Source organism: Ischnura elegans, chromosome 1 (assembly GCF_921293095.1).
Source record: "Ischnura elegans chromosome 1, ioIscEleg1.1, whole genome shotgun sequence".
NCBI lineage: Eukaryota > Metazoa > Arthropoda > Insecta > Odonata > Coenagrionidae > Ischnura > Ischnura elegans.
Genome location: NC_060246.1, coordinates 50,014,512 through 50,027,758, shown reverse-complemented (window position 1 = coordinate 50,027,758; position 13,247 = coordinate 50,014,512). Strand labels below are relative to the sequence as shown.

General features: G+C 36.5%; 1 protein-coding gene across 1 annotated transcript in view; it reads right to left on the bottom strand.

Annotated features, from left to right (window-relative positions):
• Nucleotides 1–13,247, bottom strand: part of LOC124159790 (vacuolar protein sorting-associated protein 13) — a 295,602-nt gene that overhangs the window by 103,329 nt on the left and 179,026 nt on the right. Inside the window, exons 35-37 of the mRNA XM_046535708.1 lie at nucleotides 12,331–12,480; nucleotides 4,073–4,255; nucleotides 2,435–2,595 (exon numbers count right to left, since the gene is read on the bottom strand). Coding sequence (XP_046391664.1) covers nucleotides 2,435–2,595; nucleotides 4,073–4,255; nucleotides 12,331–12,480 — 494 coding nt within the window. The remainder of the gene's footprint in view (nucleotides 1–2,434; nucleotides 2,596–4,072; nucleotides 4,256–12,330; nucleotides 12,481–13,247) is intronic.

The window sequence follows — 13,247 nt, the reverse complement described above, 5'->3', positions numbered from 1 at the left end:
GGTCTTTACTTACCTTGTCGAAAAGTGTTTCTAGAGTATTAGTGAGTATATATTTGAGTCTTTAATGTGTAAGACCTCACAATGTAACATTTTAAATTTGATGTGTACATTATAATTTAAATTAATATTTGAAATCTTGATACGTCCTATATACCTGCCTAGTATGTGACTAGTGTATTGTATCATGTCGACAAATAAAAAAATTCTAATTCTAATTACTAATTCATGAAATAACCCCAATACACGAAGTAGGAAAATGTAAATTCTTTGACAATCTATTCCAAAAGTATAATTGCTCCACAATCATATTTTTTTGAGTAATATCCTATATCAGGGGTCTCCAAATTACGGCCTGCGGAGGGCTTTCATCCGGCCCGCGCACTCGTTTCAAGTAGCGTGCGATTCTCGACTGTTTAACTCTGTGAGATGCCGCTAGGAGCATGGCAGCACTGTACTGTATGTTAAAGTCGCCTTCAACTGTTCATAAATAAGAAATACACCACCGGATTCTTCAGTAGACGTTGGTATCGAATACTTCAGTCATCGGCAAATTTGCTATCCAGCCCACAGGGCAATTCAGAACTTGGAATGTGGCCCTCGTGGCCTAGTAAATTGGAGACCCCTGTTCTAGATTATGACCTTGAGCAAGAATATGAATGGAATACTTTACTTATTTACAGGCATTTTGAACATTTGATAGTTTACCTTAACACTAAAAGTTTAAGAGTAGATTGGTAAAGCATTTTGCCGAAGACAATTTCATTGATCTCACAGAGTTCTTCCTCAGTCTCTCTATGTATTATGAGGTTAATATTACCCTATCCTATAATAAATTTCTTGGTTTATGTGATATTGCATTATTTAGTACAGCGTTTGACCTCTCTAACTGCCTGTTTGCTCTCAGTGCACAGCGGTTGCATTTTGAATGCAACTCATCTCATTCCTACCACTCATCTCCTCAAATTCCCTGAAAGTGAATGCTCTCCCGTAGTCTGAAACATGTCCAGGAGACCCAGGCAAACTGATGATTTCACTTACAGCTTCACAGAGGGGCATTATTCACTGCTCTAAGTACAGAACACTCCCGATTACCCGGCTGCAGTTTATTCATGTTGCAGATTATCCAAACATGAGTTCTCGGTACTTCTATGTTTTCAGCGATCTTTATAAAAAATTAAATTGGACGCAAAAGCACCAGGATATTTGCATTTTAGTGTGAAGCTTCACCATTCTAATTTCTTATTATTTCCATCAGAATTGCTAATGCGGAATGTTTCTAGTTATAACAAGGCTACTAATATTCAACGTAGTTCAAACGGCACTATTTTCAAAGAAAAAAGCATAGTACGAGCACATTCAAACATGACGATATGGACAGCAAACTTCTGGCGACACAAACTGCATGTATCACATAGTTTGCCAGCCTTCGCTTTGAAAGCAATGACGTCACATGCAAGATCGGACGTGTTTGTCCCCTGCTTCCTCGCTTGCAGCCTCGTAGCTTAGAAGACGAAGGGACCACATGCTGTCCCCTCTACCACTAATTTAAGGGGTAAATGTTCATGTTAAGTGGAAGCATAGGAAAAAACTTTCTGTAGACATGCCCATGGAAAATTTCTGAAAAGTTCAGTTTCTGTGCTGTATGTTTGGTGTTAAATTCACCAGATTAGAGATTTTGCAAGAGCTCTTCAATTATAATCATTTCCAATTTCTTCCATCTGCCACTTAGTCCAACAATGTATACATTCATTTGAATTTTTGAAACCGCAGGTTTTAACACCAATATCATTTTCAATTCCAATAATCCTTATATGTAGTAGCTTCTGAAAATGATGTTTGAAAAATCAGTCCCTTAGCATAATGGAAATTACTCGGCAAGACAGACATTGACTAGAGTTGACTATTAAACAGCTTTTGAACTTCAAAACTACGTTTTTATCTTTTTTTCACATGCTATCACTCTTTGAAGTATAGATGCCGTGGAATGCCCACTTGTGGCAGCATATTTAGTGTGCCCACTCGAGGGTTAGTTAAAACCCCACGTGATCTTCTCCATGTTCACCTCTGAGGTATCGACGTGACAGCCTGCTACTTATGAGTAAGAAATGCAAACAGGAGCACTATAAAAATATGTCACTTAGGGAGAAGCTCCCCTACCTCCCACTTGTTTTGACCTAGGTTTTTGGATGACTGACTCACTGAATAACTCATGCTGAAAACCAAGGCCACTTAGTTCTCCTTTGGACTTGCTACCGGCAGACATAAAAAAAATTGTGTAGGAGACATACCCCCATTTTTGGCTGCAATTTATGGAAAAAAAGGTGCATCTCTTGCACAAGTTAATATGGTACTCATTGCTCAGGATTTACCAATAAGGTGAAAACAAGGATGGGAACAGAAAATTAAAACTAAATACTAGAGGCATATTTCTTACTTCTGAACACGGAAGAAAAGTTCAGCAGTAGGAGAGTAAACAGCACGAAGAGGAAGGTTAAGGACATCTTTAGAAGCCAATGGTCCACCAATTCTCTCCACTTCATTTCCACGGGGTGTCATGTAGTACACTTCCACAGGTTCGCGTAGCTCATTAATAACCTTGAGATAAATTTATACACAACATTCTGAACAAAAAAAAATTGTCATAAAAATAGGTATTATGTAATAACATGAGTAAGTTATATAGAGTATACATTCAAAACTCTCAAAGACACAAAGAAGTTGAATATTTACAAATAAAAATTAATATGTTAATAAATAATGCTAAAAAAATAATGGCACACACAATTAAAATGAGTAATTATATAGGAAAGGGGTCAGCCACAGAGATGAAGTCATTCGCACACACAAAGTGCCCATTAAACACCAGAAAACTTGAGTCAAAGTGGCAAATTCTCCTCTACTTCTAGGTAGTTTAAAACTCTCATCGTCCTGAAGATAAAAATTTTCCACAAACGCATTTCAGTCAACACAAACACTTGAGTCCCAAAATACATGAATACAAAAAGAGCACCAATTCATTCCCAGATAGCATAAAGTAAGAGAATTATCTGTTTCCTTGTCTTCTTACAGAAAAACAAGAGAAGGCTATTGTAAGCTAACGAACTCATGTAAGGCAAGAATAAGATTTTAAGGAAGAATAGGTGTAAAACGCCACCAAATATCCTCAGGTTAACTTAAGTCACTTCTGTTGGATGAGTGCCAAAGGCAGCACAACAGCATTCCACACATCCTATGCTGTAAAGAGCTCTACCTGACATGAATTTAAAGCCTACCAGTGAAATTCAGCAAGTCTTTATAACAGCTGAACAGCTGATAACAGATTTTCCTTTAACTAGAAAATTTTTTGACAACTTCAAGCAGCTTGCTGGTAAAAATGCAAAGCATGATACACGCACTTTTTCCTCATGATAGAAAGAAAAAATAGTATGGGGAGAATCGAACTAGTAACCCAGGGATCAATATCTGCACATGCCAACCACAACACCACTGTGTAGGATAAGGATGTGAGGCATAGGTAAAAATTAAAAATGTAATTACGTACATAGAAAAACTTAGATGCTGCAGGCATGAAACAAACTGAATTCATTCAAGGTCCACACAAGTTGGCATTTATGAATTTTACTCTTTGTTCACGTTACCTAATAAATTATTGGCATTTGAGTTTTTTTTCCGCCATTTTTATATCCCAAATCATCATTCATACATGTGAAAACATGTTTCTTTCTTATAACCCTGGTTTTGCCATCATTTTATAAATGTGAATGATTTTCAAATTATGGCTATATGATTTTATTTCTCCCCCTAATGCATAAGTGCCAAGAATGGAAACATTATTCTTGTAAGTACATAAAGGCCTTAATGAATACTCTAAAACAATGGAATAATAACAACATCTATGGAAGTGCTGAGAGATAGGCCTCCATTTTGTCATAATTCAGGATGTTTTTCAGCCTATCCGTAAGAATACAATAAGGAAAGTCTACCCTGCTAATTCATAAGCGCCTTCCTTATTTTTGCCTTTCATCTTATCTCAACGTGCTGGCTTTGTTCCCATTAAAACTAAAAAAATTACCTGGACAGCACTTCTGAGTGTCACAACCTTATGACCATTTTCCACCGTGACCTCAGATATTAAAGACCAAGGTTCTCCTTGATGCCTTCGGAGAGCGAAATGCCTCCTTTCAACTCTTGCTACGGGTAAATCCAACTTCCAATTTCCAGGTCCACCACCAACCACAGGGGATTCTGTCAAGACCTAAAACCATCCAAAAATTAATTTCATTATTCAGTATGGGCAGATAAAGCCTTTACCCCGATTGCATATTTTATAAAATAGAATGGAAATTCTGTTCCATCAAAGGATTGAAAAAGGCGATGAAATAATTTTCTTTATAGAATAGTAGACAGTAAACTAAATATATAAGCCAAGCTTTCTTTTAATGGTTGTAAAGGCTCACCTCAAAATTTCTGTAGTAAAGTACTGCACAGTTATGTGCACATGAATTCTGAAGAAACAGAGCTTACCTTAATATGTATTTGCAAGGGAAGATAACAACTCATTCTAAGTAACTTGGAATTCACCAAATAAAATTAATTTCCAATGAGCAATACGTATAAGAGGGCGTGAGAAGCCAAGGGGTAAATGTGATTTTTTCTGAACAGATTTAGGTACAGAAATTGATAGAATAAATACAGTGCAACCTCGATATAACGACACCCCACGGTGCACTAATAAACACTCGCTATAGCGAATTGTCGCTTTACCGGAGGTGGAGCAAATAATAGCCAATATACCTGTTGCGAACAGATATACAGGAACAGGAGTGGTGCGGCGACAGATAAACATCTATCCGATAAACGTAAGCATAAATCCAGACGAAAGGCGATGTTTTTTTGCATCACTAAATTTCCTTATTCAAATAACGACTAACTATTCAAACAATTTATAAGCGCCGCACTGAATAAAAATCATGCAATGCATTGTTTTGTCAATCATTATATTTATCGAAGGACAGTTTACCACATAAATTTGAGACTGACCACTCCATTAACTTCATTTCTAACAGATCGCTAGCAATAACAGAGGTTAAGGAGTCTTGATGAAAGTCTTCCGGCGGTGAAACCCTCGCTATGGCGAGAGCCAATACCGAAAGGGTCTCGTAAAAACGAATTTTTTAACACGCTTATTATAGGGCCAATTGACGGTGCATCGGCTATCTCTCGTAATAGCGGGGGTGTCGCTATAGCCCGTACTCGCTTTAACGAGGTTCTACTGTATACAACAACTTTGAGACCAAGGGATATGAGTGAGTCTCGGTTGTTTTACAGACATTGAGTGGAAAATAAAATGCACTACTAAATATCTAGTTGATCTGGTCTATTTTCTTTGCCTAATTTCCGTAACTAACTCTGTTTTGAAAAAAAAATCACGTGTCCCCTTGGCTTCTCACTCCCTCATATATTGTATACATTATGTATACTTATTCACAGTAAACTTGTGATTACCCAGGCTAATGGTGGGGAGAGGCAGCATTAATGATTTGAAAACACAGATAATCCAAAATTTATCATCATTCATATTAGTTTGACTACGCCTCAATATTTGAAAAATATTTTAGCACCTTAAGATAATTAGAAAGCTAACCCAAAAAAAAACCTGATGCCATTATTATAAATGATAAATTATTCATGCAAGTCTCCACGGGGATGCTTTGTTACTTTCCTGGAACATTTAGATAATTTGTTACTCTCCCTAACTACTCATATATCTAGAATTGTAGTGACAGGTGATCTGAACAGTAACCTCTTAATTGATGGTGAGCAACAACGTCAACTTCTACTTATCTTAGATTCTTATAACCTGAAATATTTAGTTAATAAACCAACTAGGATCACAACTAACACTAAAACTCTTTAGGATAGTGTTTTCACAGATTATGTATAATGAAGCAAATATTGACACAAAGAAAAATCTTCTCGGGATACCGCGCGGGTTAGATTATTTAAGAGCGCCTTTGGGCGCACTTAAATAATCTAACCCGCATTATATACAACTGAATTACAGTTGAAATAAGGAAAGTAATTAATTTTCTCCCTACAAATTATAGCACAATGGACCTATAGGTCTAAGTGCCCTGGGAGCTGATCCCCCACCCTACAAATTAACGTTTTATTTTGACCATTATCGATACAATGGGATATCGACATTCGAATTACCATATCATCTATATAATCGATAATGATATAGTGTATAGAAATTAGACGACAATAAAATAAAATTACACGTAAACACTTAGTCTCATTTTCGTCAAACGATGGATGCGGGAAAATTATACGACGGGACCGTGATCTTCAAATGATCAACGCGGGAAAACGATACTTCGGGGAGCGATAGATGCGGGAAAAAATTACATTGTCTTTATGGAAATTAATTTGGGAATAGGAGCGGTGAACGATGAATGCGGGAAAACGATCAATGCGGGAACGATTGATCGGGGTTCCACTGTACATCATCCCATACTTAACCCATTATTCCCCAGACTGCACATAGGGCTTTTAACTCCAGTTATTTCGTATTTTACGGTTAATTATGGACTAATTAAGATAAATTTTCGGACAAAATTATTATATTCAGCATAATATATGATTTGCATAATGTTGCGTTTACGCAACACTGGGAAAACTCCGGTAAATAAAAGCAAAAAAAAATTTTGAAAACTTAGGTTGCATATTTTATTTTTCATCGTCTTTTCTGATGTAATGTTCAATAATATGCTGCTCGGAATTAAACGTAGCGCTTTGAAAAACATAATTATCCTTGATTAGGAAATTTGACATCTTTGCCGGGAATTATGAGTAGCCTGCGGAAGAAATGCCGTATTCTCCCTTGACGGGCATGCTGCTGTTAACCCCACATACATGTTATTTTTCCTAAGGTGTCCCGCATATGGACACCGATTTTAATGTCAAATGTCATCAGCCATTGTATTGGAAACGATTTCTAGTCTCAGTAAAGTTTTACGATCTCGGACCGAAATTCTAACTGAGGAATTGCTTTGCCCGTGACTTTGGTGTAAAATCACCACGGATTCACCACTGCACTGTCAACCCCTTTTTGGAATAGAGGCCACCTCCATTTTTTGCTCATAAAGTGGATACGGTAACATACAATATAATTATCGAGAAAATCTACCCCTCCCATTCCCTGATTGTAATCGTTGATGATATTTCGATTTTCTACGGGAATCTCCGGGAATATCTTTTCGTCCTTACTATGGATGTCATATTCCCATAATTTAAAGTAACAGCGATGACAGAGTTATCCTGCCATCGCACTAAGAGAATATTTTTTGACCTGTCAAACGAATGGTAGAAATCCCCGCTAGGTTTTTTTGTCAAATCGAAGACATGAGTGCGCAGTTTTCCGTTCGATTTCCTCTTGATTTCCCGTTGAAAAATAACAATTAGCACTTAAGAGTTACTAATAGATTGTAACTGATGAAGAAATTATCAAAATACTTGGCAAGAATTTTCGGAGACTAACAAAAAAATTCAGTAAATTTATTACAACCATTTCTTCTAGTGAACTTACAAATCCTAGGCATATCACTTTCAAGTTCCACCTCTCCATATGGCAAAAATTCATATAGATAGCCTGTAGATGAGGCCAGACACCACAATGTATAACCTACTCTCAATTGTTCCCCACGAATGAAAATTTTAGCTGTGTGCCACCTGAATTTATGGGACCATTTGTTAGGAAAATTCCTAACTGAATGGAATTTTGGTTAAGACTATTGAGAAAAAGTCCAACTTTCAAAAATGTATCACTTTGCGTAGTTGAGAATTATCGGAGAGCTGTCGATATTTATTGAATTCTTCAAACCAAATCCTCGTCATAAATTGCCTCACAATTGCAACAGACATCTCCTCATGGCTTGTCCAGTACAACTTAGTGCGTGGTAATATATAATACCCCGACAACATTACCATTCCAATTATTTTTTAATATCTGCCTTACTCTGAGTAAATGAATGGTTATTTATCTCCTAAGCGTAATTATTGACTAGCTCAAAATTAATTCAATTAATTTTCCACTGAGAAATAAGTGACGGAGCTCAATTGGTGAGTGGCCTCCACACTGAGTAATAAGTCTTTCTATTCCCTTTTTAACACAGAAATTCGGGACTCCTACGGAGGTAGATTCTATTTTTTCACATTTAGATGAACCACTGTTTGTTCTCTGCTTCATTTACCTGGGCGTGCGCGTTTACTGGACGATTTTTCTTTCGATACTGCTTGAGTAAAGTATGATTTACCTTGCAGCACCTCCTGCAATATACGAAATACTGAGAAGATGTAATCCCCATTGTAGTTCCAAAGTTAAGAAAATATTATAAATCGCCTCTCCTGTCAATTTATATTCTTCAGTCACCATCTTGACGCTTCTTATAAAGTATACTGAGTCTGAGGCGTAGAAATATCGAATAAATTTTTCTTCAATTTTAAATCTGAAGGAAACCCCTGAATAAATTATTTTGCAAAAAGCCGAGCAAAAACTACTGCGGTATGATTGATATAATTACTAGATGAGAATTAAAGATGCATTTCAGAGGAAAATTTTACTGATACGAACCCAACTGAAGATAGATTATTAGCCTTACATCACCTAAGCGATAGAAGAAAAAATAGGTAACTCAGGATTGCACGGAGAAAATTCCAATGAGTGACTAGAGGAACGCTCCACCTTCCATCACAATCCTGCTTCAACTAATACGTTTCTCACCCTCTCATTCTCACCTCTGAAGCTGAATTTAACGTCTACTTAGTAATCCTTCGACTCAACGACATGGGAATGACATTGCCCTGTATCGGTTCCACGTGTGCGCGCAACAGTTTGACTCCACGAATTACCAGAGTGTTCCATGTAAAATTCGTACCGATGGCCATGTTGGAATTCAAGATACCATTCACCCTTTACTATGTAAACTCACAACCTGTGAGTGCCAAAAATGCATCTAAAATGCCTCCAAAAGACTATGTTGCCGATTAAAAGCCATATTGACGATTCTCGTTATGCTTTGGGACAAGCCCTCTGGTCTACCAGAGAATTCCCATCGTTGCGTAAACGCAACATTATTTACAACAACCATATTTATGCCAGTAGCGATGAAAGTTCGTGACAAAAATAAACATGATGAATAAAGAAGCTTAGAACTAAGAGAAAACATTACCTCTAGCAAGATCGCACAATAAATCTTTGTAAAAAAATATTTACAGTTTGTAGTACTTCAGCGCTTCTAAATAGGCAAATTTCGAAGTAAAATAAAAATTATTATTTTAATGAATATTTTTCCAAAAATAACTGAAAAAGAGCGAATGGTATTTCAGGAATTCAGAAACCCTGAGAAAAAATTATCCTAAAGCAAAGGTTTTCTATAATAATTTCAATTCAATAATGTTGCGTTTACGCAACGCTGGGGATTAATGGGTTAATGATGCTTCAACATCCTATGTCATGTCAAGTATGTCTACGTTTCTGAGGCCTCGTACTGAGACTGATTTATGCTCTTATCTTTCAAGGGTTGCCACAAAAAATGCTGCTGATATTCAAGATATAACAGGCAATATAATTAATGACTGCAGAGACTATATTAGCCCCTCTCTTGTTGCTGGTTAATCAGTCCCTGATTCATGGTGTTTACCCTGATGTCTTAAAAATGTCTAAGGTTGTACCAGAGTATAAAAACAAAGGCAACAGAAATAACCTGTGCAATTGTAGACCAACTTCAATTACTCCTCCATTTGGTAAAATATTCAAATATGTGTACCGCAAACGACTTACAGACTACCTTGAGAGGCAAAACCTGTTAGCCCTTTTATCTGTATGGCTTCCGTCAAGGAAGGTCTACTGAACAAGCTCTCTTTGAAGCTGTGGCTTACATTATTGAAGAGATAACTATAAAGCACAAGTTAATGGGCATATTCTTTGATTTAAGCAGGGCCCTTGATACTATTCAACACAATAAATTATTTGTAAAATGTGAAGGATTGGGAATCAGAGGAGTTGCATTGCATTGGCTAAAAACATATCTTGCAATCACAAACCAGAGAGTGGCCTTTTGTAAGAATAGCAAAATTTACCTCTCTTCATTTGAAACAGTAAGTGAAGATGTGCCACAGGGGTCAGTGCTGGGCCCAGTACTGTTTTTGATATTAATAAATGATCTTCCGAATAAGTTTATGTATCATGTATATAAATGTATAATGTTTGCAAATGATATGAGTATGTTGTCATCAAGCAATTTCTTGTGCAATTTACCAGACCTAGGAAAACTTATAATTCAACTTATGTCAAATTGGTAACAGTAATGACCTGATTTTAAATAGTGAGAAAACGCAAATAGTTATTTACTCAACAAAGACCAACTCTTCAGACCTTATTCCATTCAGTTTATAAATAATGATTTATTCTCAGTACATCAGCATAAATTCCTATGTATCTACTTTGACTCCCACCTAAGTACGATGCGCATATTTCTCACTTATGCAAAAAACTGAATTCCATATTTTATCTTTCATCTGTTATAAAACATACATTAAGCTTAAATGTCTTAAAAATCTTTTATCTTGGTCTCTTTCACTCTAGAATAACCTATGGTAAAATAATATGGGGATCTTCATCCTCATTAATAAGTGTTTTTCGAATACAGAAGAAAGCTCCCTCTTAGTGCCATTCCATTTCGCTGATTCCAAGTACATCCAGGTTCATTTTTTACATTTAACCTGCAGATTCTTTAGTCTTCTGCAAGTTTGTAGTGATCTCATCTCAGATCCTATCCTAAAATTTTTAACATAAAATGGGCCGCCCCAAGAGTCAACTAATAAATCAATTGAGCAACACTCCCTATATATGTTTTTAATACCTGGCCAAAACTATGACAGGGACTTCTTGACCTTGCTATACCTATTTCATTTTCTGCATAAAATATGTTCCTTTTGACGGTATGCTGCCAATCACTCCTTGTATGTACTCCAATGCATGCTATATGTCACACTTATTACAAGGGCAGTTTTTTTTTCAACCTACAATGGGTCATGAACAGAAGACGAACTGATTGATTAAAAATTATTTTATTGGTAAATATTGAGCACACTTGTGGTGTCCTTTCGACATAATGGCCTCGGCGATTGAGGAATTGGTCGTGCCTGTGGACAAGCTTTACAAACTATACCTCCTTCATAGGATGTTGCCGTCCATGATTTCCAATGAATTTTGCCTTTGTCCTGAAGCTTATCGTTCGTTTGAAAACTCTTCCCTTCCTAGCCACATCTTCAATTCAGCATAAATATGGAAGTCATAAATCACTAGGTTGGTATTGCATGGTGGGAGATCGAAAATGTCCCATTGAAATTACCCAAGGAGCGGTTGGGCTGAATCAGTGCTGAGATGACGGGCACTGTCACAGATCAGAGCACTGTCGGAAGTCAGCATGTTCTTCCTCTTTTGTTTTGCATTAGAATGGGCATAATGTTTTACACTGTTTCACACTCTAGCCACAGTGCATTAAAAACCTCTCTTTCATCGGCATAAAGGTCAAGACATGTCCATGCTAAAGCCATTTGGCAAGTTTTATGGCTGTCACTCTGCAGTGCATGCTTGGTGGGAGAATCAATTGAGGCAGGGTAGTTAATGAGATTGTTAGAAATGGCTTGAGCATGCAGTGCAGAGGATGCACAGTTGTTCTATCCGCTCAGTACCTGCCTGACGCTTGTATGGTGTTTTTGCTGGGCGATTGGAGGTTGAAAAAAAAACTGTTGTCGTACAACAGAGTTCCCCTCCACTTAAGAGTAAAGAGGATTTTAGACTTTCCCAACAAATATGAGAATAACTGACCAGATCAGGATACATAATTAACTATACATGTTACACAAGACTCGCACTTATGCAATTAACATTGACAATTTTTTATATTTAACTTATTATGCCATAGAAGTTGATGCGTAGTTTTCCGCGGCGTTGTCTAGATGATGTCTCCATGTTCCTGGGTTTCACCGCGTGGATTTTCTTTGTGACGACAGTTTCGCCGGTATTCCAACCGGCGTCTTCAGGTCGATCTGTCGAAATTGTCGTCACAAAGAAAATCCATGCGGTGAAACCCAGGAACATGGAGACATCATCTTATTATGCCATATTATTAAAATACCAATCAATAGCCACATGATTAAAATACCTACAATGCTACGTCAAAAGAAACTTAATATTACTCCAACTAGCAACAGCAAATATTAAAACAATTATTTGTAATGGAAGAGAATTATTGAACTCACTTCTATTGATAGAAGCTCCTCCTCATGGTCAATAAGTTTAGATTTTGATGATTTGGTATGCACAATTCCCAAGTGAACTTGAGCCCCAGACTGCAAGCATATTTCACGTATGGCATCCTTGCTGTTTTCTTCACCACCAGTCGAGTAAACCTAAGAGAAAAAAAAGATAAACAATAAATTACACAAAAGGCAAATGAAGATGTTACACTTGCATTTAAAAATAATTATCTGCCTTAGCAGTCCACTAATAAGTTATCTCTGCAACTGCACTAAGCTTTCTTTTACTAGCACACAGAACTTAAATGGTAGAGAATTATTTCCTAGTTTATGTATTAAAAAAATTTGTAGCAAACAAATAAGCAAACTAATAAGTAGGGACTACAGATAAATATTTTAGTTTTGAATTAGTTTGCTTAATACTGGAAAAACATGAGTTACACCCTAACCACAAGCATGGCTAGTGGCCATTTGATCACAATCTCTATATCAAATCAAAAGCCATTTTTTCTTACTAAATACTGTTTTATCACTGTGCTGTTCAAATTAAATGATTTAAAGCATATCACGGAATTTAGTATGATATTCAGCAAGCTAGATTACAATAATTTCACTGGCAAAAACTGACTCAAATGAGTCGTGAAAGTCTGAAAATTTCTAAACATCAAATGCATCCTTTTTACCAACTTTATACGAACAATCCCCTTTGGAAATTTATAATAAACATATGTATTGGTAATTCAATTAATGAAATAAATAATCAAAAGATATGATTTGTAATATTTCAGATATAGGTATGGCTATTTTTTTGTACATACCTTAAGTATGATTTATGTCCATTGACAACATACATTAAGCGATTAATTTTGGTAGCTATGAGATAATTACCAACATTTCCCACTTTGTGCTCCTAAAGATGC